Consider the following 24,579-nt stretch of genomic DNA (forward strand, 5'->3'; position numbering starts at 1 on the left):
GCATTACGAGTCCAGACAACGCCATCTCTCTTCTCCGCTTTTCTGCCGCACCCCCCTCATATCAGAATCCCAGAGCGTTATTTTATAAGTTCTGGCTGAGCTGTGGTACTAGTAATTATCCCAGTGGATAATTGTATGCATAAAACATATATAAGACATTCTTGCATATACAATAATACAAACATTATTAGTATTTAGGATATTTATGTTTTTATTTTCTATTTATTTATTTGATTCTTATCATTTCACACAGATTAGCCACTTTAATGAGACAGTGTCACACAGCAGTTAATAGCAACACAGCGAGTAGAGCGAGAGTGAAGCCACAGCGCCTAAAACGAGCCAGTGGAAACGGGGCAAAAGTCTGAGGCCATGGTTCTAAACCTGAAAAAGTTGGACTCTTCCCTCCTGGTTAGGAGTCAGTTTCTGCATCAGGCAGAGTAATTCAAGTATATTGGAGTTTTGTTCACAAGTGATTAAAACATAGAGCATAAAATGGAGAGCTGGATTGGGACTTTGTCTGCAGTAGGGCGGGTGCTGCTTCAATCCATTTGGGTAAAGAAAGAGCTGAGACAGAAAGCAAAGCTCTATATATAATGGTTAATTTGTTTCATCGCTCACAGATGGTCATGAGAAATGCATCATGAATGAATGAAATGTATTCGGGAGACAAGTGGCTGAAAGGAGCTTCCATAGGGCGGTTGGGCTCCCCTTCAGAGGAGTTCCATCATCTGGGGAGGCTCAGAGAAGAGCAACTCGTTCTCCAGATCGAGAGGAGTCAGTTGATGTGGTTCAGGTATCTGAAATAGGATACCTCCTGGAGACCTCACTTTTGAGGTTTTCACATGACACTTTACATTGGGAGGAGACCTCAAGGGGGAGCCAAAACCTGCGGGACGGACTATATATCCATTCTGGCCTAGGAATGCCTTGGGGTCTCCCAGAATGAGCTGCAGAGTCCTGTTGGGTAGAGAGATGTGTCTCTTATAAGCTGAAGAAAATGGTAGGATGGACTATTTCACTGTTTGTAAGCAATCTATTTAATAAATACATTTTACTTTATGTGAAGTGACTTGAACAAATATGTTTTTTTAATTATTTGAACTGTACCTCAATTCACCAGACAAAGTTGCATCACAGCTACTGGGTAGGGGTTTATAAGACATGTTAAGTTTTTGAAACACAGTGGAGAGAACAAGTATTTGATGCACTGCCAATTTTGCAGGTTTTCCCATTTTCAAAGCATGTAGACGTCTTCAATTTTTATCATAGGTACCCGTCTTCTGTGAGCGATGAAATCTAAAAGAAAATCCCAAAAATCACATTGTTTGATTTTTAAGAAAAAAATCTAGATTGTATTGCATGACATAAGTACTTGATACATCAGAAAAATTAGGGCTTGTTGTCTTCCGCTTCATCCAGGATCGGGTTGCAACTCCTCCAGCTCGTCTGGGGGGTGCCCAAGGCGTTCCCAGGCCACCCAAGAGACATAGTCCCTCCAGCATGTCTTGGGCCGACCCCTGGGTCTCCTCCCGCTGGGGCGAGATTGGAACACATCCCAAGGAAAGCGTCCAGGAGGCATCCGGTATTCATGCCCGAGCCACCCGAACTAGCTCCTCTCGATGTGGAGGAGCAGCGGCTCTACTCCGAGCTCCTCTAGCTCCTGACCCTAGCTCTAAGGGAGTGCCCGGCCATCCTACAGAGGAAGCTCATTTCAGCTACTTGTATCCGGGATCTCGTTCTTTCAGTCATGACCCAAAGTTCATGGCCATAGGTGAGGGTAGGAACGTAGACCGACCGGTAAATCGAGAGCTTTGCTTTTCGGCTCAGCTCTCTCTTCACCACAACAGTCCGGAACAGCATCCCCATTACTGCTGCAGCCGCACCAATCTGTATGTCAATCTCCGATTCCATTCTCCCCTCACTCGTGAACAAGACCCCAAGATACTTGAACTCCTCAACTTGAGGCAGGAACTCCCCTCCAACCTGAAGAGGGAAAGCCACCCTTTTCCGGTCGAGAACCATGGCCTCGGACTTGGAGGAGCTGATCTTGATCCCAGCCGCTTCACACTCGGCTGCAAACCGCCACAGTGCATGCTGTAGGTCTTGGCCAGAGAGGGGGCAACAGGACCACGTCATCCTTCTCCAGGTCCACAAAACACATGTGGACTGGTTGGGAAAACTCCCATGAACACTCGAGTACCCTGCAGAGAGTGCAGAGCTGGTCCAGTGTTCCACGGCCGGGACGAAAACCACTGCTCCTCCTGAAGCCGAGGTTCGACTATAGGCCAGACTCTCCTCTCCAATCCCCTGACATAGGCCTTACTAGGGAGGAGTGTGAACCACCTATAGTTGGAACACTCCCTTCGGTCACTCTTCTTATGAAGAGGGACCATCACCCTGGTCTGCCAGTCCAGAGGCACTGTCCCCGACCGCCACGCAATGTTGAAGAGGCCAGTCAGCCATGACAGCCCCACAACATCCAGAGACTTGAGGTACTCAGGGTGGATCTTGTCCACCCCTGAAGCCATGCCACCGTGGAGCTTTTTAACAACCTTGGTGACTTCAGCCTGGGTGAGGAAAGAGTCCAACCCCGAGTCCCTAGTCTCTGCTTCCACCAGGGAATGCGTGATGGCAGGATTGAGGAGATCCTCAAAGTACTCCTTCCACCGCCCGATAATGTCCCCATTCGAGGTCAGCAGCTCCCTACCAGACTGTTTGCCAGAATCGCTTTGAGGCCAACCGGTAGTCTTTCTCCATGGCCTCACCGAACTCCTACCAGGCCCGAGTTTTTGTTGCTGTGCAATACGGACTTTCAGCTCTCTCCAAAGATTTTCGATTGGGTTCAGGTCTGGAGACTGGCTAGGCTCATCCAGAACCTTGAGATGCTTCTTATGGAGCCACTCCTTAGTTGACCTGGCTTTGTGCTTCGAGTCGTTGTCATCCCAGAAGACCCAGCCACGACCCATATTCAATGCCCTTACTGAGGGAAGGAGGTTGTTGGCTAAGATCTTCTGATACATGGCCCTATCCATGGCCTCCCCTCAATACGATGCAGTCGTCATGTCCCCTTTGCAGAAGAGAATCCTTAAAGAATGATGTTTCCACCTCCATGCTTCACGGTAGGGATGGTGTTCTTGGGGTTGTACTCATCCTTCCTCCAAACACAGCTAGTGGAGTTTAGACCAAAAAGCTAAGTTTTTGTCTCATCAGACCACATGACCTTCTCCTGTTCCTCCTCTGGATCATCCAGATGGTCATTGGCAAACTTCAAACAGGCCTGGACATGTGCTGGCTTGAGCAGGGGGACCTTGCGTGTGCTGCAGGATTTTAATCCATGGCGGCGTAGTGTGTTACTAATGGTCTTCTTTGAGACTGTGGTCCCAGCTCTCTTCTGGTCATTGACTAGGTCCTGCAGTGTAGTTCTGGGCTGATCCCTCATTTTTCTCATGATCATTGATGCCCCACGTGTTGAGATCTTGCATGAAGCCCCAGGCCTAGGGAGATTGTTTGTCATCTTGAACTTCTTCCATTTTCTTATAATTACACCAACAGTCGTTACCTTCTCACCAAGCTGCTTGGCTATTTTCCTGTAGCACATCCCAGCCTTGTGCAGGTCTACTATTTTATCCCTGATGTCCTTACACAGCTCTCTGGTCTTGGTGATTGTGGAGAGGTTGGAATTTGTCTGAGTGTGTGGACAAGTGTCTTTTTATACAGATAAGTTAAAACTGGTGCAGTTAATTCCGGATAATGAGTGGAGAACTGGAGGGCTTCTTAAAGAAAAACTAACGGGCCTGTGAGAGCCGAGATTCTTACTGGTGGTTAGGTGATCAAACACTTATGTCATGCAATAAAATGCTGATTAATTACTTAAAATCACACAATTTTATTTTCTGGATTTTTGTTTTAGATTCCGTCACTCACAGTACCTGTTGTACAAATGAATAACGTCTGCATTCTTTGCAAGAGAGAAAGCTGCAAAATCGGCAGCGTATCAAATACTTGCTCTCCCCACTGTATCAGGACATCTTGATTGCATGCCATCAAGACTAGTTATCCCCCTAGTTAAGTGATAACCAAAATATCTCCAATGGTACATTTAAGAACTGGTAATAAGAGCATATTTACAGAAAAAAAAAATGCAATTACACCCAAAATTATTCACATCCCTGGAGGATTAAGGCATAAAGTAATCTTTTCATTTTGCCAACTTTTTTGTTGTGACTAAGTGATGTCAATGTTTTGGATCGGCTTAACCAATATCCTGACTTTAATCTGATAGATCCACGTAGGGAGCTAAAGTTTAGTTTTTTGTCAAACCGTTCTATTTTGGCTCCTTCTTTATTTCACAATGAATGAGCCAAAATAGTTTTTTTGTGTAACTTTGTTTTGTAAAAATGTAAAAAATGTAAAAATGAGTAATCGTGTTTATATCAGTCGGCCATAGCTTACAGTTGGTGAGATTTATTAAGCACATAAACAATTCATGTGAAGATGAAAAAGTCAAGGGATGCTAAAAATTAAAGATGCCAAGTGCTGGTACTAAACACAGATGGATATTGGTCCACTACAAGCACTGGTTCTAACTGGACTTTTACTGCTGGATTTAGAATGATTATTCTTATTTTTAGTTTTTGCTGTACTCTGTAGAACGTTTGGGTGCTGTTGCTGAACCTGGTTTTCAGCTTGCTAGTGATCTTCCATCTCACCTACTTGGGCTCCATGTTTGATCCTGGATCTGATGAACAGAAAATAGAAGAGGTAAACATTTCTGGTACATTTTTATGGAATACTGCTGATGGTGCTAAAGGAGTAACAGTCATGTCTTATTTTAATTTACCTTTCTTGCCAAACAGTTATCATCTCCAGGTACAGTGTATTTTGTCCTCACAGTCAACTTCCATTTTCCAGGCTAAACTGATAGCTTACATGGAAACTATCTCCTATAAAGACAAGGCTCAACTTTTCTGATGAAATAAATAAGGAGCTAGTAACGTAGGATCGTATTTAGAATTTAGCAGAGTGGCTTGGCTGTTTAAAAAAAGTCAGTAGTTTTATTGCTCAGCAATTCCTCCTTCAGCATACTGAGCAATATAATTACAGTGTCTTTTCTTTCTCTGTTCATACATCACATAAAACATGTGTAGAACATGGAAATGTAAAGCAGAATCTTCAGCCTGCACTGAGCTCCACTCAACTCTTGGAAGAGAATTCCACAAGTGCATGCTATTTTCCTTGAAGACCAAACCTTCAAACTTTTAATCTGTTTTTATACTGACTAACTTCTACTAACTTCATTGTAAATGCATAAGTGCCATAAACAGCATGCAGTTTAAATGTCGACAGCTAGAATTGTAAAGAAAACTGTTTCCAAAACAACAACCAACGAATGGCATAATCCTTTCTGCAGCACTAAGTAATATAACATGTTTATTTTTACCTTCCCACTATCCATACATGCATACTTTACTGCTGAGCAGACACCTGGAGAGGATATGTGTGCGAAGATGAAATCTAAATATAAAAACAAAATCTTGACAGGGTTGCTTGCTTTTCTAAAATGTTGTGATAAATTAGATATTCTAAGTTACCATATATGTATTCAGTCCTGAGTATGTACTTGCAATATGAGGTCAGCAAACAGACAGAAGTTCTGAGAACGGTCTTTTACCTGTTTTTTTTTTTTCCAATAGTTTACTACCTGGACCCTAGCTAAGACTCTAAAAGCAAGCAAGTCATGTGACATCCTGTCATTATTTTTACCTGGGGGCGCAGTATCTCACAAAAGTAGGGCTGTTGTAAATGATTTTTTTTTAGTAATCAAGTATTATTTCGATTATTCTGACGATTAATCTAGTAATAGAATAAAAATTATGGTTTGCTGTAGCAACTTAAGATAGTAAAAATATATAAAAGAGAAAATGCAAGTAAAAATTATGTTAGTTTTTAAATAACATTTTATTTCCTAAGAGGCAATAAGATTCAAACCACACCTTTAGTTTTAAGTCTGAAGTATGAAAAAAAATCTTGTTCTTTTTCTAAAGTGCTGATGGGAAATAAAACATTTCACATCAGCTTAAAAAATATTGAGGCATATTGTAAACACTGCCTTTTACAGATATTATACTAGACTTTCAGTCTGAAATTTGAAGCATAAAACAACTTGTACATTTATTTAATTTTGTGAAGGGGTAGTTGTACCCAACTGATGAGCCCACTGCAGTAAAAGTAAATAATTGATTAATGCATTTTAAGCTTCAATTACTTGATTTTTGTATGTATACAGGTCCTTCTCAAAATATTAGCATATTGTGATAAAGTTCATTATTTTCCATAATGTCAAGATGAAAATTTAACATTCATATATTTTAGATTCATTGCACACTAACTGAAATATTTCAGGTCTTTTATTGTCTTAATACGGATGATTTTGGCATACAGCTCATGAAAACCCAAAATTTCTATCTCACAAAATTAGCATATTTCATCCGACCAATAAAAGAAAAGTGTTTTTAATACAAAAAACGTCAACCTTCAAATAATCATGTACAGTTATGCACTCAATACTTGGTCGGGAATCCTTTGGCAGAAATGACTGCTTCAATGCGGCGTGGCATGGAGGCAATCAGCCTGTGGCACTGCTGAGGTCTTATGGAGGCCCAGGATGCTTCGATAGCGGCCTTTAGCTCATCCAGAGTGTTGGGTCTTGAGTCTTTCAACGTTCTCTTCACAATATCCCACAGATTCTCTATGGGGTTCAGGTCAGGAGAGTTGGCAGGCCAATTGAGCACAGTGATACCATGGTCAGTAAACCATTTACCAGTGGTTTTGGCACTGTGAGCAGGTGCCAGGTCGTGCTGAAAAATGAAATCTTCATCTCCATAAAGCTTTTCAGCAGATGGAAGCATGAAGTGCTCCAAAATCTCCTGATAGCTAGCTGCATTGACCCTGCCCTTGATAAAACACAGTGGACCAACACCAGCAGCTGACACGGCACCCCAGACCATCACTGACTGTGGGTACTTGACACTGGACTTCTGGCATTTTGGCATTTCCTTCTCCCCAGTCTTCCTCCAGACTCTGGCACCTTGATTTCCGAATGACATGCAGAATTTGCTTTCATCCGAAAAAAGTACTTTGGACCACTGAGCAACAGTCCAGTGCTGCTTTCCTGTAGCCCAGGTCAGGTGGTTCTGCCGCTGTTTCTGGTTCAAAAGTGGCTTGACCTGGGGAATGCGGCACCTGTAGCCCATTTCCTGCACATGCCTGTGCACGGTGGCTCTGGATGTTTCTACTCCAGACTCAGTCCACTGCTTCCGCAGGTCCCCCGAGGTCTGGAATTGGCCCTTCTCCACAATCTTCCTCAGGGTCCGGTCACCTCTTCTCGTTGTGCAGCGTTTTCTGCCACACTTTTTCCTTCCCACAGACTTCCCACTGAGGTGCCTTGATACAGCACTCTGGGAACAGCCTATTCGTTCAGAAATTTCTTTCTGTGTCTTACCCTCTTGCTTGAGGGTGTCAATAGTGGCCTTCTGGACAGCAGTCAGGTCGGCAGTCTTACCCATAATTGGGGTTTTGAGTGATGAACCAGGCTGGGTGTTTTAAAGGCCTCAGGAATCTTTTGCAGGTGTTTAGAGTTAACTCGTTGATTCAGATGATTAGGTTCATAGCTTGTTTAGAGACCCTTTTAATGATATGCTAATTTTGTGAGACAGGAATTTTGGGTTTTCATGAGCTGTATGCCAAAATCATCTGTATTAAGACAATAAAAGACCTGAAATATTTCAGTTAGTGTGCAATGAATCTAAAATATATGAATGTTAAATTTTCATCATGACATTATGGAAAATAATGAACTTTATCAAAATATGCTAATATTTTGAGAAGGACCTGTATATGTGAGGTATGAAGCTGCATTAAATACGAGCATTTTAGCATTACAAAAGAATCGAAATATTGCATCTTGTTTTTACAGATTAAAAAAGTAAATGTGATCTTTGTCATCTTAGCAATTGGGCAAGTAAATGGGTTTGAGTTTAGAAATTTGACTACAAAGAACTGAGTTTTGTTGAGGTATTGTAAATAGAAAATTTTTATTTTGACTGTGAGCTGTAAGCAAATACTACACTTGCAAAAAATAAAGGCAAATAACAGCTTCCAAAGCAGAGGTTTGGTGCCAGCCACAAAAAAGGAAAGCAAAAAAAAAGAAAAAACATACTAATGACTAAAACGATTTTTAACTAGCAATATTCACTCAAAGTCTCATAAATGAGGCTGAAGAACATCAACAAATAAACGTTTTTTGGCTCGAGCTGTTCATCTGTTGCTGTACTTTTATCTTCAATTATGTCGGCCACTAGCAGTAGTGCTTCGTGTTCTTTTCTTCTTGCCAGGTAGCCACTATGAATAATGCCGTTACTCTTCTTAATCAGAGTACATAACGTACGACAGATAAGGCAGATAATTCGCCTCGAGGAATTTTATAAATCGAGGTACTCGAGTTATTCGAGGAATCATTTCAGCCCTGCACAAAGGTGAGTACACCATAAATATTTTATAATATCTTTTCATGGGCAACACTATAGAGATGACATTTTGATACAATATAAAATAGTCAGAGAGCTTGCATCTTCTTTTGCCTTTTCCCTTTCAGGGGTCATCATACAAGTCATCTGTCTCCATCTAACTCTATCTTCTTTATCTACTTCTCTCAGACACACTTCCTCCATGTTCTCTTTTACCTCATTCATAAATCTCCTATTTGGTCTTCCGCTAGGCCTCCTGCCTGGCAGTTCCAGCCTCAGCATCCTTCTACCGATGTACTCACTGTCCCTCCTCTTTAAATGTTGAAACCATCCCCTTCTGGCCTTTCTGGCTTTATCTCCAATACATCTAGAACATGATATCCCTCTGATTTACTTATTCCTTAACCTATCCATCCTCAACAGTCCAAAAGAGAATCTCAACATCTTCATCTCTGCTACCTCCAGACTCTTCCTCAGTGCTGCTGTCTCTAACTATATAACATCGCTGGTCTCACCACCGTCTTATACACCTTGCTTCCTTCTTGCTGACACTCTATTATCACACAGCACACCGTGGACTTTTGTCCACCTGTTCCAAAATGCTTGGATGAGTCTCTTCACCTCTTTACCACACCGTTTCCCTGGACTGTTGACTCTAAGTACTTAAAACCCTCCACCTTCTTGATCTCTGTTCTCCTGTAACCTTACAATCTCCACTTGGGGCCCTCTCATTAAACACATGTATTCTGTCTTGTTCCAGCTAACCTTTAGTCTTCTCTTTTCCAGGGCAAACATTCATCTCTATAATTTTTTTTCCATCTGTTCCCTGCTCTCACCACAGATCACAATGCCTTCTGCAAACGTCAAAGTCCATGTAGATTCCGGTCTAATCTCATCTGTCAACCTGTCCATCACCAGCTGGTATAACAGTGTATATAACTCAACACATAGGCATTAATGTCTTAAACCGCTTTCAACAAAAATGAGTACACCCCTAAATGAATATCTCCAAATTGTGTCCTACGTGACAATATTTTGTGTGGCCTCTATTATTTTCCTGTGCAGTCTTAACTCCCAGAGCTTTATACATTATCACTACAATCCTTTCCCACTCCTCCATGAAGACATCAAGGAACTGGTGAATGTTGGAGACCTTTTACTCCTCCACCTTCCGCTCGACAATGCCTCACAGACGGCAGTAGTGAAGCAGCCCCAAACCACTCTGTTGGAATTACGATTATTGATTAATTAATATTTATCAAGAATTATAATTAACAATCATAATTTCACAAAATTAATTTCTTAACCAAAATCCTCATTTATGAATCGAGACCAGAGATGTCCTCTGGTGTTGTAACTGTGGCTCAACGCCTTTGATAATTACAACTGTTAAATACTCAGTAATAATTGATAACTATTACCAGAGATGTCACTGTTTAATCAACCTTTTCTGCTGAAACGTGTGGAACTTTTAACCTTATTTTGACTGACGAATCACTCTTGCACAAAATAAACACAAACGACTTCTCTTTATCTATGTGAATATTTATTAAATCACAGCCTGATAAAATCCGCTCTTCCGGTTTAATAATCTTCACCTACTCAAGCATGCAAAGTTCTACACAAAAGGGGGTAAAATATCTAACTAAACAAAATAAAGCAAAACAGCAGTGGGTGTGAATGGGATCAAACCAGCATTTATGGCAAAAATTATAATATGACAAAGGAGTTTGGGAGCGTAGCCCAAACTGTAACTAAGTTATACTAAGTCATAAAACATCCCCCAACTCTGGGCGGGGGTGAGCACACAAAGAGTTATACAACTTTTGGCGGCAAGCTAGTGAGCAGTAAAGTTGAAGACAATGGTGAATTTCCCCATCAGGTTATTATAACAGTTCAGTTCCACAGCGTGCCTGTGCTGGCTCTCAGATGTTAAACAACCCCGCAAAACACACACACAAAGCTGGGTAGCACAGCGGCTTCCAGACATCAAAGTTTCAATAAAAGGTTGCATGCACATATAATTCAGAACACATTAGATTAAATGGCGAATCTAATCGCACTAAAACCTCCTCTACCCTGCCCAGACTATTTCTAAGAAAGAAATAAAACTAAAGGATGGGTTTTACTTATCGTTGTCTCCTCTGAGCAGAGGGAGGGGGGGGAAGATGGAAGTTAACGTGCGTCCACAGTTAACTTCAGGAAGAGCGGTCAATCTTTGTCTTCTGCCCTCCTTGGCGAAAGGGGAAAATATGATCTGACCGTCAGGAGTCGACTGGACACAAAAAGGTGGCAATCCGTCTCCTTGAAACTCCGTGGTTTTTTTTGGTTACGTGTTAAACTCATGTCTTCGATCGGTAAAGTGACATTTCTGGCCTTCTTATTCCAGAAACCTCTTTTATGAATTTTTCGTTGGCCAGCGAATGAGAATAAATGAAGACTCCACATGGACCTCTTCTTCTCCAGAGGTTGCTTCAGTTGCGTGGTAACCGTGTCAAGGTCTCCAGCTGAAGGCGTTCTTTAAAGGGAGTCACCTTCCTTTATAATCTCCTGTGACGCCAGACTTGGGACGCCCCCGTCATATCAGCCGCAGTGGCCGATGGAATTTGTAGTAACGGACTGTCCTGGATACAAAATGGCCGAAACGCCGGAAGGCCTGGTGGTGTCCAGCAACGTGCAAATGGTCCAATATTCAGCAAACATGTGGTCCAACAACTCCATGTATGACTGTAGGCAAGACACACTTGTCTTTGTACTCCTCACCTGGTTGCCACCAAACACACTTGACCACCATCTGAATCAAACAAGCTTATCTTGGTCTCATCAGATCACAGAACATGGTTTCATTAAGCCAGTCTTGATGCCATTTTAGAAGAGGCTTCCTTCTGGAACGACAGCCATGCTGACCAATTTGGTGCAGTGCGTGGTGCAGCTCAGTTTCAGGGTGTTGGCAATCTTCTTATAGCCTAGGACATCTTAATGTAGAGCAAAAATTATTTTGTTCATATCTTCAGAGAGTTACTTGCCATGCTGTATGAGAGCAATAACACCAAATGTAACATGCTCCCAATTCACACCTGAGATTTTGAAAGACTTAACACGTCACATGACACCAAAGAGGGATTATAGCTAACTGGGCACAATTTGGACATTTTCACTTAGGGAGGTGTCCTCACTTTTGTTGCCTGTGGTTTAGATGTTAATGGCTCTGTGTTCTTCTTGATGGGACATCAAATTTACACTGTTATACAAGCTGTAAACCGTTTGCTTCACATTGTATAAAAGTATCATATCTTGAAGTTGTCCCATGAAAATATATAATAAATTATATACATAAATGTGAAGGGTGTACTCACTTTTGTGAGATACTGTTTACAGTATTTGTTTTGTACTTATATGTGTCAGTGATCTCAGAGGATATCTAGCAATATTTATGAGCTTTGGATATCCTTAGCTAGGATGAATGCTTTTGTGATCAGCCATGCAGCTGTGCAGCTGCCAGAGTTGAGACTGCAAAGTTATTTAGATAATTGTTTTTCTTGTTCTTTCTTTGCCACCACTGGTTAAAGCTAGCTCTAGCTACTATTGCTAATGTTCACCGTCAACATTAAACATTGGTCTATATAAAGATGAGCTGATTGGATGAGTTATATCCTATTTAACCAATGAACCAGTACATGTTATCGGAATCAGCTTTGCCAAGTTTATGCACACAAACGAGGAATTTGGCTCCATTTTGCTTTCAATTAGGACTTTTTTGTTCGAAAATATATAAGGGAAATAAATATCATTGTTATTATGTATTTGTACAGTGTTTTTAGAAAACAAAGAGACGATGGTTGAATTTGCGCAAATATGCATGACTGAGGTGTTCTTCAGACATGCAGCCTGGGGGAAGACACTTTGTAGAAGAAATTGCACTAAAATTGAACTAAAACCCCAGAGTCTCGGTTCAAGCCCCTGACCATTCAGGGCCAACAGGTGGAACAGGTGAAATTCTTTAAGTACCTTGGCACAGATATAGACACAAACCTATCTTTCTCACATCACACTGGCTCCATTTACAAAAAAGCCCAAAAAGTTCCCTACTTGCTGAGGAAACTGAAGACAAATCCTTGATCGAATATATTTTAACTTTAGAAAATTGAACCAGGATGGGGTGGCGACCTGTCCAGGATGTACCCTGCCTCTCGCCCGTAGCCTGCTGGAGATAGGCACCAGCCCCCCCGTGACCCACTATGGAATAAGCACCATAGAAGATGGATGAATGAATGAATGAAAGTTTTTCAAACTCAGATTTTTTTAACAAGAATAGAGAGCATCTCTGCTGCTGCGATCAGAGATTGAGCATCCCTGTTTAATGCCCATATTAATTGAAAATCTTGGGGATGTACCCTGAGGTAGTAGAACTGAACTGTTAGCATCCTTATAAATTAATTTAATTATATTCAAAAAGCATTTACCAAATCCCAAGGAGCTGCAAGGTGCGAAACATAAATTTGAGTTCAACCATGTCGAAGGCTTTAAAGAAATCTAAAAATAGAATAAAGCCATGGTCTTCTATTAGATGGTTGTAATCAAGTAAATCAAATACAAGTCGTATGTTGTGAATAGAGTGTCCCGATTCTGTGTCTGAAATAATATCAGTGATACAACTTTTTAGTCTATTTGCATATTAATAGGTTAACATTTTGTAATCATTGTTTAATAGAGTTATGGGGTGGAGATTGCCAATTATTTTTGGATCCTTGCCAGGTTCGGAATCAGGGATATGACTCCTTACTTCATTGTGGTTGTTAGAATTCTAGATTTCTTTAAGCATATTGAACATTAGGTCTTTTAGATGAATCAAGAAGTGTCTATAAAAGTTACTCATTAGGAGATTTGTCTAAAGCTAAACATTTCAATGCTTTTTCTGCTTCCTCCATTCGGATTTCTGCATTACATAAATTCTTAAAACACAACTCGTCGATAGTAGGGACTTGTTCTCTAATAGACTCAAAGAATTTTTCTGCATCTGTATTGGAATAAAAAGAGGAGTACAGTTGGCTATAAAATTTGGAAACTTATTTTAAAATCCTAACTGGATCAGTGAATTCCTGTTAATCAATTATCACTTTCTTAATTGTATTATGTTCCTGTCTTCTTTTTTCTAGCCCGCAGGAATATTCCGAACTTCTTTCTCCCTCTATCCATTTTGCTTTAGACCGGATGTAGGCTTCCTTAGCTTTATTAATATAAATATTGTCTAGTGAGGAGGGTAAAATAACAAATTTTTGTTTGTCATCTTCGTTTAGTAGTTTTATTACAAATATTGTGTATTTCTCTTACAATGCCTGCTTCCTTTTGTTTATTGTCTCGACTTAAGACTCCATTATGTGAGATGGGAATTTGAGGTATTTTGTATTTTAAGTGTTCCCATTTATCCCTGTAATTAGATTTGTTTATGTCATCAATTCATTTTTTTATATCCTGACAGAAAGGGTCATGTTTATGGAGATTTGAATTGAATTTCCAATATCCTTTATTCCATCTTTGTATTTTTTGCGGGATTTAGGAGAGTTTAATGATGCAATGATCTGTAAAAGGTGCAGTGGAGATAGAACATTCGTCTTATACTACTGTTGTGATTATGAATATGTTATATACTATTTAATATTAATACTTTAATATTTTATTAAATAATATTTCAGTCTGTTAAGGGTATTCCTGTGAATACCAGCCTAATAAGGTGGTGGTATTACAACAAAATTGAAAGGGATGAGCCAAGCTCTGACATTATTGAACAGCAAAACTCTGTACACACACAGAATTAATTCACACAGTTTCTTAAAATACAATAATTTATTAACAAAAGTAAGTCAACTCAAAGTCAAACATATTTCAATCAACAAACACTTTACTATGCTTGTAAAAGACTTTGCGGCTAGCAGGCACTGATTGCAGATTACTCCTCAACTGAGTCTTCCTCGGTCAGAAGGAATAGGTCAACTCCAAGGATGCAGTTAGACAGATTTATTCAGGATGAAGTAGCAGCAGGTACATGGGCAATGATAAGGATACCAATACAGATGCAGTGACTTGTGACTAGGCATGTGTGTATTGTGTGTGTGGTTATCTACAACAGAAAAACAATAATATAATATATTAATAACCATGTACGTGAACTACAACTGCGCATGAATACAGCATGGAAACTGGTCTACAGTACCACTGAAAATCCCATAGGGGGCACTCTAACACCACACATTAATTATCAATTAAATGCAAGGTACGTGCGCTTGATAAACGCTAGAAACGGTCAAATGAACAGCAATATTACATCACACTCACATTCATAACATATATTTGGTTGAAAGCATAACTTAAACATTAAATGGCTATTTGGAGCGCATGTGGACCACCACCCCAGTCTGCCAGTCCAGAGGCACTGTCCCCGACCGCCACGCAATGTTGAAGAGACGTGTCAACCATGACAGCCCTACAACATCCAGAGACTTGAGATACTCAGGGCGGATCTCATCCACCCCCGAAGCCTTGCCACCGCGGAGCTTTTTAATCACCTCGGTGACTTCAGCCTGGGTGATGAAAGAGTCCGACCCCGAGTCCCCAGCCTCTGTTTCCACCACGGAATGCGTGATGGCAGGATTGAGGAGATCCTCGAAGTACTCCTTCCACCGCCCGATAATGTCCTCAGTCGAGGTCAGCAGTCTCCCGCCCCCACTATAAACAGTGTTGGCGAAGCACTGCTTTCCCCTCTTGAGGCGACGGACGGTTTGCCAGAATCGCTTCGAGGCCAACCGGTAGTCCTTCTCCATGGCCTCACCGAACTCCTCCCAGGCCCGTGTTTTTGCCTCTGCCACAGCCCGGGCCGCAGCACGCTTGGCCTCACGGTACCCGTCAGACGCCTCAGGAGTCCCACAAGCCAACCACAGCCGATAGGACTCCTTCTTCAGCTTAACAGCATCCCTTACTGCCGGTGTCCACCACCGGGTTCTGGGATTGCCGCCGCGACAGGCACCGCAGACCTTACGGCCACAGCTACGGGCAGCAGCATCGACAATAGATGCAGAGAACATGGTCCACTCGGACTCTATGTCTCCAACATCCCCCGGGATCTGGTCGAAGCTCTCCCGGAGGTGGGAGTTGAATACATCCCTGGCCGAGGGCTCCGCCCGACGTTCCCAGCAGACCCTCACTATGCGCTTGGGCCTGCCAAGTCTGACTGGCTTTCTCCTCCTCCAGCGGATCCAACTCACCACCAGGTGATGATCAGTGGACAGCTCAGCCCCTCTCTTCACCCGAGTGTCCAAAACATGCGGCCGAAGATCTGATGATACGACAACAAAGTCGATCATCGACCACCTGCCTAGGGTGTCCTGGTGCCAAGTGCACTGATGGACACCCTTATGTTTGAACATGGTGTTCGTTATGGACAAACCGTGACTAGCACAGAAGTCCAATAACAAAACACCACTCGGATTCAGATCGGGGAGGCCATTCCTCCCGATCACGCCTCTCCAGGTGTCACTGTCGTTCTCCACGTGGGCGTTGAAGTCCCCCAGCAGAATAATGGAGTCACCAGGAGGGGCACTATCCAGCACCCCCGACAGAGACGCCAAGAAGGCCGGGTACTCCGCACTGCCACTCGGCCAGTAGGCTGAAATGATAGTCAGAGACCTCTCCCCAACCCGAAGGCGCAGGGATACGACCCTCTCATCCACTGGGGTAAACCCCAACACGAGACGGCTGAGCTGGGAGGCAACAAGCAAACCCACACCAGCCCGCCGCCTCTCCCCGTGGGCCACTCCAGAGTAGAACAGAGTCCAACCCCTCTCAAGTAGATGGGTTCCAGAGCCCACGCTGTGCGTGGAGGCAAGCCCGACTATTTCTAGTCGATATCTCTCGACCTCCCGCACAAGCTCAGGCTCCTTCCCCCCCAGCGAGGTGACATTCCACGTCCCTAGAGCCAGCCTAAGCATCCGGGGATCGGGCCGCTGAGGTCTCCACCTTCGTCCGCCACCCAATCCTCTTTGCACCGGTCCCTCACGGTTCCCCCTGCAGGTGGTGGGCCCACTGGGGGATGGCCTCGCGTCTCTCATTCGGGCTTGGCCCGGCCGGGTCCCGCAAGGAGCAACCCGGCCACCAGGCGCTCTCCGACGAGTCCCGACCCCAGGCCTGGCTCCAGGGTGGGACCCCGGCTCCGCCGTAATGGGCGACGTCACATGCCTCAATATTTTTTTCTTCATGAGGGATTCCTGAACCACTCTTTGTCTGACCCATCACCTAGAGCCTGTTTGCCATGGGAGACCCTACCAGGGGCATTTAGGCCCCAGACAACATAGCCTCTAGGATCATTTGAGCACTCAAACCCCTCCACCACGTTAAGGTGATGGTTCAAGGAGGGGGTGTTCTTAGCTGTTAGCGGTTAAAGCTAACAAAAGAAGTGTATAGCTCATAATCAGAATCAAACACGTACCTTTAAAGCACCACTAATAAAAGGGTTAAAATGCATAAGCGTGGATGGTGTGTTATGGCCGATCTTCTGTGTTTAAAACCACCTTTTAACTAAAGTTTGTCTTAACTTAAAAAAACAAACACAGAACACACAAACTGAGCACATGTGCTGAGGAGATAATATGCTAGCACTAAGATAGTTGAGTTTTCAACATAAACAAAACCAAACGTCACAAAACAAAACATGTTTAGATTATTTCATTCTAAATTACTTCTCTCTGCCCAAAACACAACCTCTTACGTGAACCTTGCTAAGGAAAGGTCGTCCGTGGCGACGAATTAGAAGAAAGCTGCAGGGTGGGGCGGCTCGTTCTGTCGGCCGGCCAAACTGCATGTTACTGCTGTAGCCACGGTGATGCGGTCCCGTTGTCCTTTCTTCAGACCGGGAAAACTGCTCCACTCGGTGTTGCAGAGACAGGGTCTCTGCTGGGAACTCTCTGGAACACAGTTTGCTTCTGTAGACCTCAGAAAGAAAAGTCAAGCCACCCTTGTACCTTAATTACCCCCGTTCATGAATGAATACCGGATACACAAACAGCAATTCATTCCTACTTAACTTAGTGCATATGATCGTGGGATCATATGACATTCTTGGATCCAGTTTGAAGAGTTTATGTCTGTTTGCCTGCAAAGAGACATTAGCACGCTGTGTCCCTCCATCCAGTTCCTCTGGGGACCTGCGTGGAAGAGGTTAGTTTATTGCAAAAGCGGGGTTTTTATTCGGACAGTGACGTCATGGGAAGTTCGCTGTTGCCCGTTTCGGGCTGTGCTGGAAGTAGGTTAATTCGATTTATTTTGAAATTCCAGAAAAGTTCTTATCATGTTGTACCCATGGCTGTGGCCCTAACACCATGTTAGTCTCCTCCCAAAATAATTGTGTAGTATAAATATCTTTGAGACAAATCTTTTAAAACATTACTCAATTCTTTAATCAAGTCTTCGTTTAGGTATTGATTATTAAACCCATATATATTTCCTAAAATCAAAAATGTATCATTATTATCAAAAACGCAAATTATCCAATGACCTGAAGAATCTTTTTAAGTGGTAACATTTTCCCCATGAAGTTATTTAGTAGTATAGCAACCCCTGCTGACCGATTTGTGCCATAATTACAATAAAGCTTGTCCCCCCCACTGGTTTGACCAAAATTTTTAAACTGTCGTTGCTGAGTTCCTGAAGCAGATAAGCTTGAGCTTTTTCAATTTTAAATACATAAATGTTGCCTTTCGTTTTATAACCTCTTAAACCCCATAAATTGAGAGGAACAGCCATAAAGTCAGAGCTGAGAGAAAACATTAAAGATAGATACAAATAAATGAAATAAAATAGAATCAACTAAAATTGAATGAAGAAGGAGTGTAGGCTTTAAGTTTTAAACTAGTTGTCTCTGCCCCGGAGTAATTTAGACTACTTTGCCATTTAATTTAACCATCATTAGAACTGAACTGCCTGCAAACTGTAATATTTTCTTATAAGAACATTAGTGCAATTTAGTAGAATTGAACAGCTGAATTAGAATAGTTGTATAAACTTAATCAAACTGACCCCTTATCATCTCTGACAATTAACAGGGATATTATTTGTTTGAAATATTGAGAATCTGTATTTAAATTTAAGGCTTCATAGCCCTAGAGTTGTGAGTGGGTTCTTTGAGTCTCATAACTCTTCTGCCATCGATGTATGGTCAGGGTTGAAGAAGATCACAGGTTTCAAGCAGAAGGACAACTTGACCGATGGATGTCTGGACAGAGCCAATGAACTAAACACATTCTTCAAGAGTTTCAGTTCAGAAGCAGGCTCAGCATCCTCCTTTCATGCTCACAGCCAAACAGACATCCCACCCTCCTTTGACCCACATCTTTCCTCTCACACCTAAAATGTTTTACGCTTCTGCTTCTACACTGCTTCTACACGTTTGCCTTCAACCAAATCAGAAGATACTGTTGCTCCCTTTGCCTCCCTTTTCCACCTGTGTGACTCAAGAAGTCAGTTGAAGAGGCAACTGGAGAGACTGAACCGGAATAAGGCTGCAGGTCCAGATTGTGTCAGCCCTAGAGTCCTGAAGGCCTGTGCAGAGCAGCTCCGTGGGATTCTGCAGCATCTCTTCAACCTTAGCGTGGCCCAGAAGAAGGTTACAGTGTTGTGGAAAACCTCCTGTCTTGTTCCGGTACCAAAGATAACTCACCCATCAGTCCTCAATGACTGTTGCCCTGACATCCCACACTATGAAGGTCATAGAGAGACTCCTGTTGGCCCACCTGAATGGGCAAACAAACTATCAAGACCCTCTTCAGTTTGCTTATCGCTGTGGAGTTGGAGTTTAAGATGCCAGCATATACCTGCTTTAACAAACCCACTGTCTGGACAATGCCAGCAGAACTGTGAGGATCATGTTCTTTGATTTGTCCAGTGCATTTAACACAGTTCAACTTCATTTGCTTTGTCAGAAACTCCAGAAGACTCAGGTGGAGGCCTAAACAATCTACTGGATCAAAGACCAACTGACAAACAGACCACAGTTTGTGAGACTGAAGGGTTGTGTGTCTAACCCAGGTAATCAGCAGCATAGGAGCACCGCAGGGGACTGTCATTGGCAGAAATACTCAGAGGATTCTGCAGTTGTGGGGTGAATAAGAGATGGACAAAAAGCAGAGTACAGGGAGCTGGTGGAGCGCTTTGTGGCATGGTATCAAAACAATCATCTCATCTTGAACACGAATAAAACAAAGGAGATTATTGTAGATTTTAAGAGAAATAGGAATAGGTCAGACACTATTTGCATCATGGGAGTAGTGGAGGTGGTAAAGGAGTATAAAGAACTCAGAGCTCACCTGGACAACAGACAGGATAGGATATGCAACTGTGAAGCAGTCTACAAGAAGGGACAGAGCTGACTCTTCTTCTTGAGGAAGTTTAGGTCCTTCAGCAAGATACTGCATATTTTCTAAAAGGCTGTTGTGGAAAGTGTGATTTCTTCTGCCATCATCTGCTGGGATAACAGCATCAGAGCCAGGGACTTGACAAAGCTCGACAAGCTAATAAAGAAGGCTGGCTCTGTTCCAGGGACTCCTCTGGAGATCATTGTGCAAAGGAGGTTTCTTCATAAAATGAAGAACATAATGGAGAACCCTGAGCTTCCTCTTCACGCGACTGTCCTACAACAACAGAGTGTCTTCAGTCAGAGGTTTCTTCAGATCTGCTGTAAGACAGACCGCTACAGGAGATCCTTCCTGCCCGCGGCCATTAGCAGCTACAATAGCTATTTGAAGAAACCTGCATGACATGAGCTAAAACAACATTTAATTTCCCTTCAGGATTAATAAAGTATTTTTGAATTGAATTTTAAATTGTATCTGACAGGACCCTTGTAGTAGACGTTTTTCCAGGCAGCTCATGCTTTCTCCATCTGTGACCATGCTGTGGCACGGGTCTCCCTGTCAAATTTACAAAAGTTCTCTTTGAAGCGGATCCCGGCTTGTTTGCAGAATTTGGAATTCTTTGTGAGCCTCCAGATCTTGTCACGCTGAAACCTCAGGACAAATTGGATCATGACTTGTCGGTTTTTTCCTTCCTCATGTTTGCTAAGTCGATAAATATTGTCGACAACTGTATCCTTGGCTGAAGCCCACTGTGGTGCAATTTCTTTGAGGAGATCGATGATTTCTTTACAAGTGTGTTCGTTGTCATTTTTCCTTTAGGCCTTGCATTTTGAGATTCCAGCGACTTTTGTATCTCTGATTTCTACCAGTTTAGTAATGCTAGCTACCATTATAGAAGTATTGGTTTGCTGCTTCCCAAATGAATCAATTCTGGCAGTTAGCTTTTCAAAGGCATCGACTAGGCTCTCATTTGGCTGGTGCAGCCGTAGATTTCGTTGAAGTGACAGGAAGATTTTGCAGATTGAACAGTTTAAATTACTGTTCAATCTGCATTGAACAGTGCAGATTCAGTTATTTATTCAAATTGAATAAAAAGTTTTTCTATCTAAGGAAACCCAGCAGATTGCAGAAGTCACTCCTCCTGGATGAGCATGTAGAGACAGTGGACAGTCACTGGCGTTGACTTTGCAGCAATCCCTTATACTGAGCATGCATGTAGCGACAGTGGAGAGGAAAAACTCCCTTTTAACAGGAAGAAACCTCCAGCAGAACCAGGCTCAGTGTGAGCAGCCATCTGCCACGACCGGCTGGCGGTTCTGTCCAACACCAACAGTAAGTAAAAATTCAAAGTCTTATTTTAAGCTAATTTACAATCTAAGTTGCAAAAAAACTATATCTATGAATAAGTACCTCAGAAGCACACAGGAATTTATATTTTTTCTTCATGAAGTTATTCAAATTGACATAGTTGAGCACTCCTTCAACCCCTTATGCAAATTCTTCCCAAGTTTTTTTTTAAATTTCCAATATACCTGGGTTCCTTCCAAGATCTGTGGAACACCTTTCTGTATATCCAGTCCCCAGGTGCAATTTGTTTAAGTCTCTCCTGGTGGTTCTTTGGTTAGAGCCTCCAGGGTGTTATGAGACAAAAACTTCACAGAAGATTACAATTGTTTAACGTAACGTATTAATTCCTCTCTCTGTGAATCCAGCTTGGATGCACAGTTCTTCCTGTCAACAGCACATGTGGTGTTAAACCCATGTGCTCAGTAAGTGATGATCTCATAGAAAACATCACCAAGGGCAGCAGACCCAGCCATGTCATGTTGGTATCAGCACAAACTTTAGCCAGTTCTTCTTTAATTGTGTTTAGCTCTCTCAACCCAGATTGGGCGGCCAAATCCATTACCATCAAACTATAAAATCAGAAACCTATGGTAGAAGGACAGGTTCTCCTGGGTTTTGTTCCCACCTCAAAGATTATTTGGATCCAATTTAACCTTAAGAAAATATGTTGGACTTTTAAGTTGTCACTTGCTGAAACTAAAACCCTGAGAATTGTTTCAACTTGCGAACATCCAAACACATATTGCCAATATCGGCATTAGAGAAAAAACTAATCAAAAACACAACTTGGTGTACTCCCAAATGTTCATTGGTTGTCCTAACACAACTACAAATCAAAAAACAAAACAAATAATGAGCTCACAGAAACCAAAACATACCATTTGATTCTTGCAGATTTCACTCATGACCCACATCAATACATCATTCATGTTACACCCTGTTCAACCACACTTTCTTTTCCTCCAGCCCCAATCTTTCCAGTCATACAGTTTCTGAACACCAGGGATCTTATGTCCTAAGTAATGTTTCAATGGACCCAATTGTCAGGCTGTTCCCAGCCACCTTTCAGGCCTTCTTCACCTAGGATAAAAGTATATGTTTAGGGTTATTGCTCACATCGGCAGACAGTATATTGTGGGACGACTGTTCATTAACCTTTCCAGAAAAATCATTAACTCCTTAGTATTGTGACCTGCAAAACCTCAAAATAAACGATTTGATCATACAGCTGCCCCACTACTACAATCTAACAAGAACAAAAATCCAAACTTGGGTAGTGAAATCAGCAATTTTTCGCCCTCTTCATTTCACGACACATAATCATAATTGTACGTTGTTAGTTCCACTATTATTATACGCAAAGAAGACAAAAATAAATTACATTGCAGTTTTGTTGTATACCAGCTCAGAAAGAGAAAAGGAGAATCATTCCATTTAGAAAAAGGAAAGGGTATTCTGTCTTGCAGTGGCATCTCGTTAACCTTTGGTGCCATCATGTGGTGAAAGTTGAAAAATGAATTCATACTTAAGCCTGCTTCAATAGATTCTATTTATTCATAAATAAGTCTGAACAATTGTTTTTAATGCCGTCAATTAAATAAAATGTATCATTTAATTCACCTACTACTTTCGGTGAGGGCCAAGTCTTAAATATAGGTCATTATTTTTTTATCTGGTCAGAAGGCAATGGTAGGTGTATTCTTAAGAAATTACAGAGGGTTGACAGCAAGTTTCCTCCCACCTGTAAGTCTTAAATGGGTGAAAGTCTAGCCACTTTATTTTTTGTTGTGAGGTTTTTAAAAAAACCAACTTTTGGAGTTGGATAAATCTGAGGCTAACTGGTTGAGCTGAAATCTTAAATTTAATATTGTCTGGACGCCTGTTGCCTTAAAATTTTCACTTTATCGTTTTGTAGAATGTTTTTGCCTTCCAGTCCGTAAACACAACTAAAGCCACAAATTCTATAACACACAGATGTTATTTTATGTCAGTAATAATCTTCATCCTCTAAATGCTTTATATAATAGTCTCTGTAAATTTATTTTGAGGTGTCAATATAGGACTCATCACTGTCTTATCTACGAGTCCTTGAAATGGTTAGCTCTCAATGCCAGAAGAAAACGTAATTAGTCATTTACTTTTAAATGTATCCATTTCAATTTTCTTCTGTATTTAAAACAACACTTAATTCCATTTAGTTCACAATATAGCCTGAGAAATACTGATCATTTATCTTTTTATTTCCTACACCAATAATTTAGGAGAGAAATTGAGCCTTGTGCATTTCAGTTTAAAGCTCAATCAGCTTGGAATAATTGGCCTCCCCCCCTTAAATATCCCTTTACTTATTTATTGTAAAACATCTTGCTCTTGCCTTCAATACAAACAAAGATTAATTTATTATGGACTTAATCCTTGCAAGGATATGCATAGTGCTCTGTATCGGTATGTATCACCTTATTTTGTATCTTGATGTACCATGCAGTGGATGCGTGATTGTGAGAGTGTGCGTGAACTTGATCGTGATGTGTTTCTGTGTTAAAATGTATGATTGGGGCCTGCCATAGCAATGCACAGGAGGCATTGAATGCATTGCTTCGCATTGCATGGAGGCACCTATTACTCTACACCTCTAAACTGGACTCTTTATTGGGGCCTGCCATAGCAATGCATAGGAGGCATTGAATGCATTGTGTGCTATTACTTTTATTAGCGTTTCGAGTTACCATGGCGACGTAATTAACGAAAAACCACCCCCCCCCAAAATCCCATAGAAATGAATGGAGTCAGGGGAGGAAGGAATCCTCAAAATTCACTGTTTTTGAGGCTCTGCTGTATCGCCATACTTTCACCTAGAAACATGGTTGGGCTTCCAGTTTTTAGATAAATCCGCCGGCTTTTCAGAAGTGAAAACGGTTTGTTGATAACTGCTACGGTTTCTCTGAAATTAGACTTCAAGCAACACAAAGTTTGCGAGAAAATCACACTCCTACAGTGGAGATGGCAGTTACTAGAGTGTAGAAAGCAGGGATTTTTTCAGGAAAATTTATTTTTAACTCGCCCTCATGGCCACACATTTCGCTCTAAAGTCACCATTTTCGGTCAGTTTGTCAAATTGTTCTTGGTCTCACGGTTTTCTGTCAAACCCCCCTCGATCACCGAGAGTCAGTAGAATTCTGTAGGCCTTCTCCCATGTATTTTCAATGAGAGTTTGACCAGTAATCCATGAGTGACACCATTTCTTTCCATCATCTTATTTTATATTGTGAATGACATAGAGCTATGAAAATCTCCATGATCGGGGA

At 41.8% G+C, this 24,579-nt stretch overlaps 1 protein-coding gene across 14 annotated transcripts in view; it reads left to right on the forward strand.

The window, feature by feature from the left end:
- The window catches only part of LOC124870306 (protein-serine O-palmitoleoyltransferase porcupine-like), a 65,402-nt gene that overhangs the window by 29,286 nt on the left and 11,537 nt on the right, over positions 1-24,579 (forward strand). For 10 of the 14 annotated variants that reach the window (XR_007038747.1, XR_007038743.1, XM_047368911.1 and 7 more), the window contains one exon: positions 4,654-4,764. The exons of 2 other annotated variants lie outside the window; for them this stretch is intronic. Coding sequence is in view for 9 of the 12 variants with exons in the window: in XM_047368911.1 (XP_047224867.1) it covers positions 4,654-4,764 (111 nt within the window). In the remaining 3 variants the exon portion in view is untranslated. Of the gene's footprint in view, positions 1-4,653; positions 4,765-21,037; positions 21,102-24,579 lie in introns of those variants that run through there. 2 more of the 14 variants (XR_007038744.1, XM_047368975.1) reach the window with 2 other exon arrangements.

This window comes from Girardinichthys multiradiatus, chromosome 1 (genome assembly GCF_021462225.1).
Source record: "Girardinichthys multiradiatus isolate DD_20200921_A chromosome 1, DD_fGirMul_XY1, whole genome shotgun sequence".
Lineage (NCBI taxonomy): Eukaryota > Metazoa > Chordata > Actinopteri > Cyprinodontiformes > Goodeidae > Girardinichthys > Girardinichthys multiradiatus.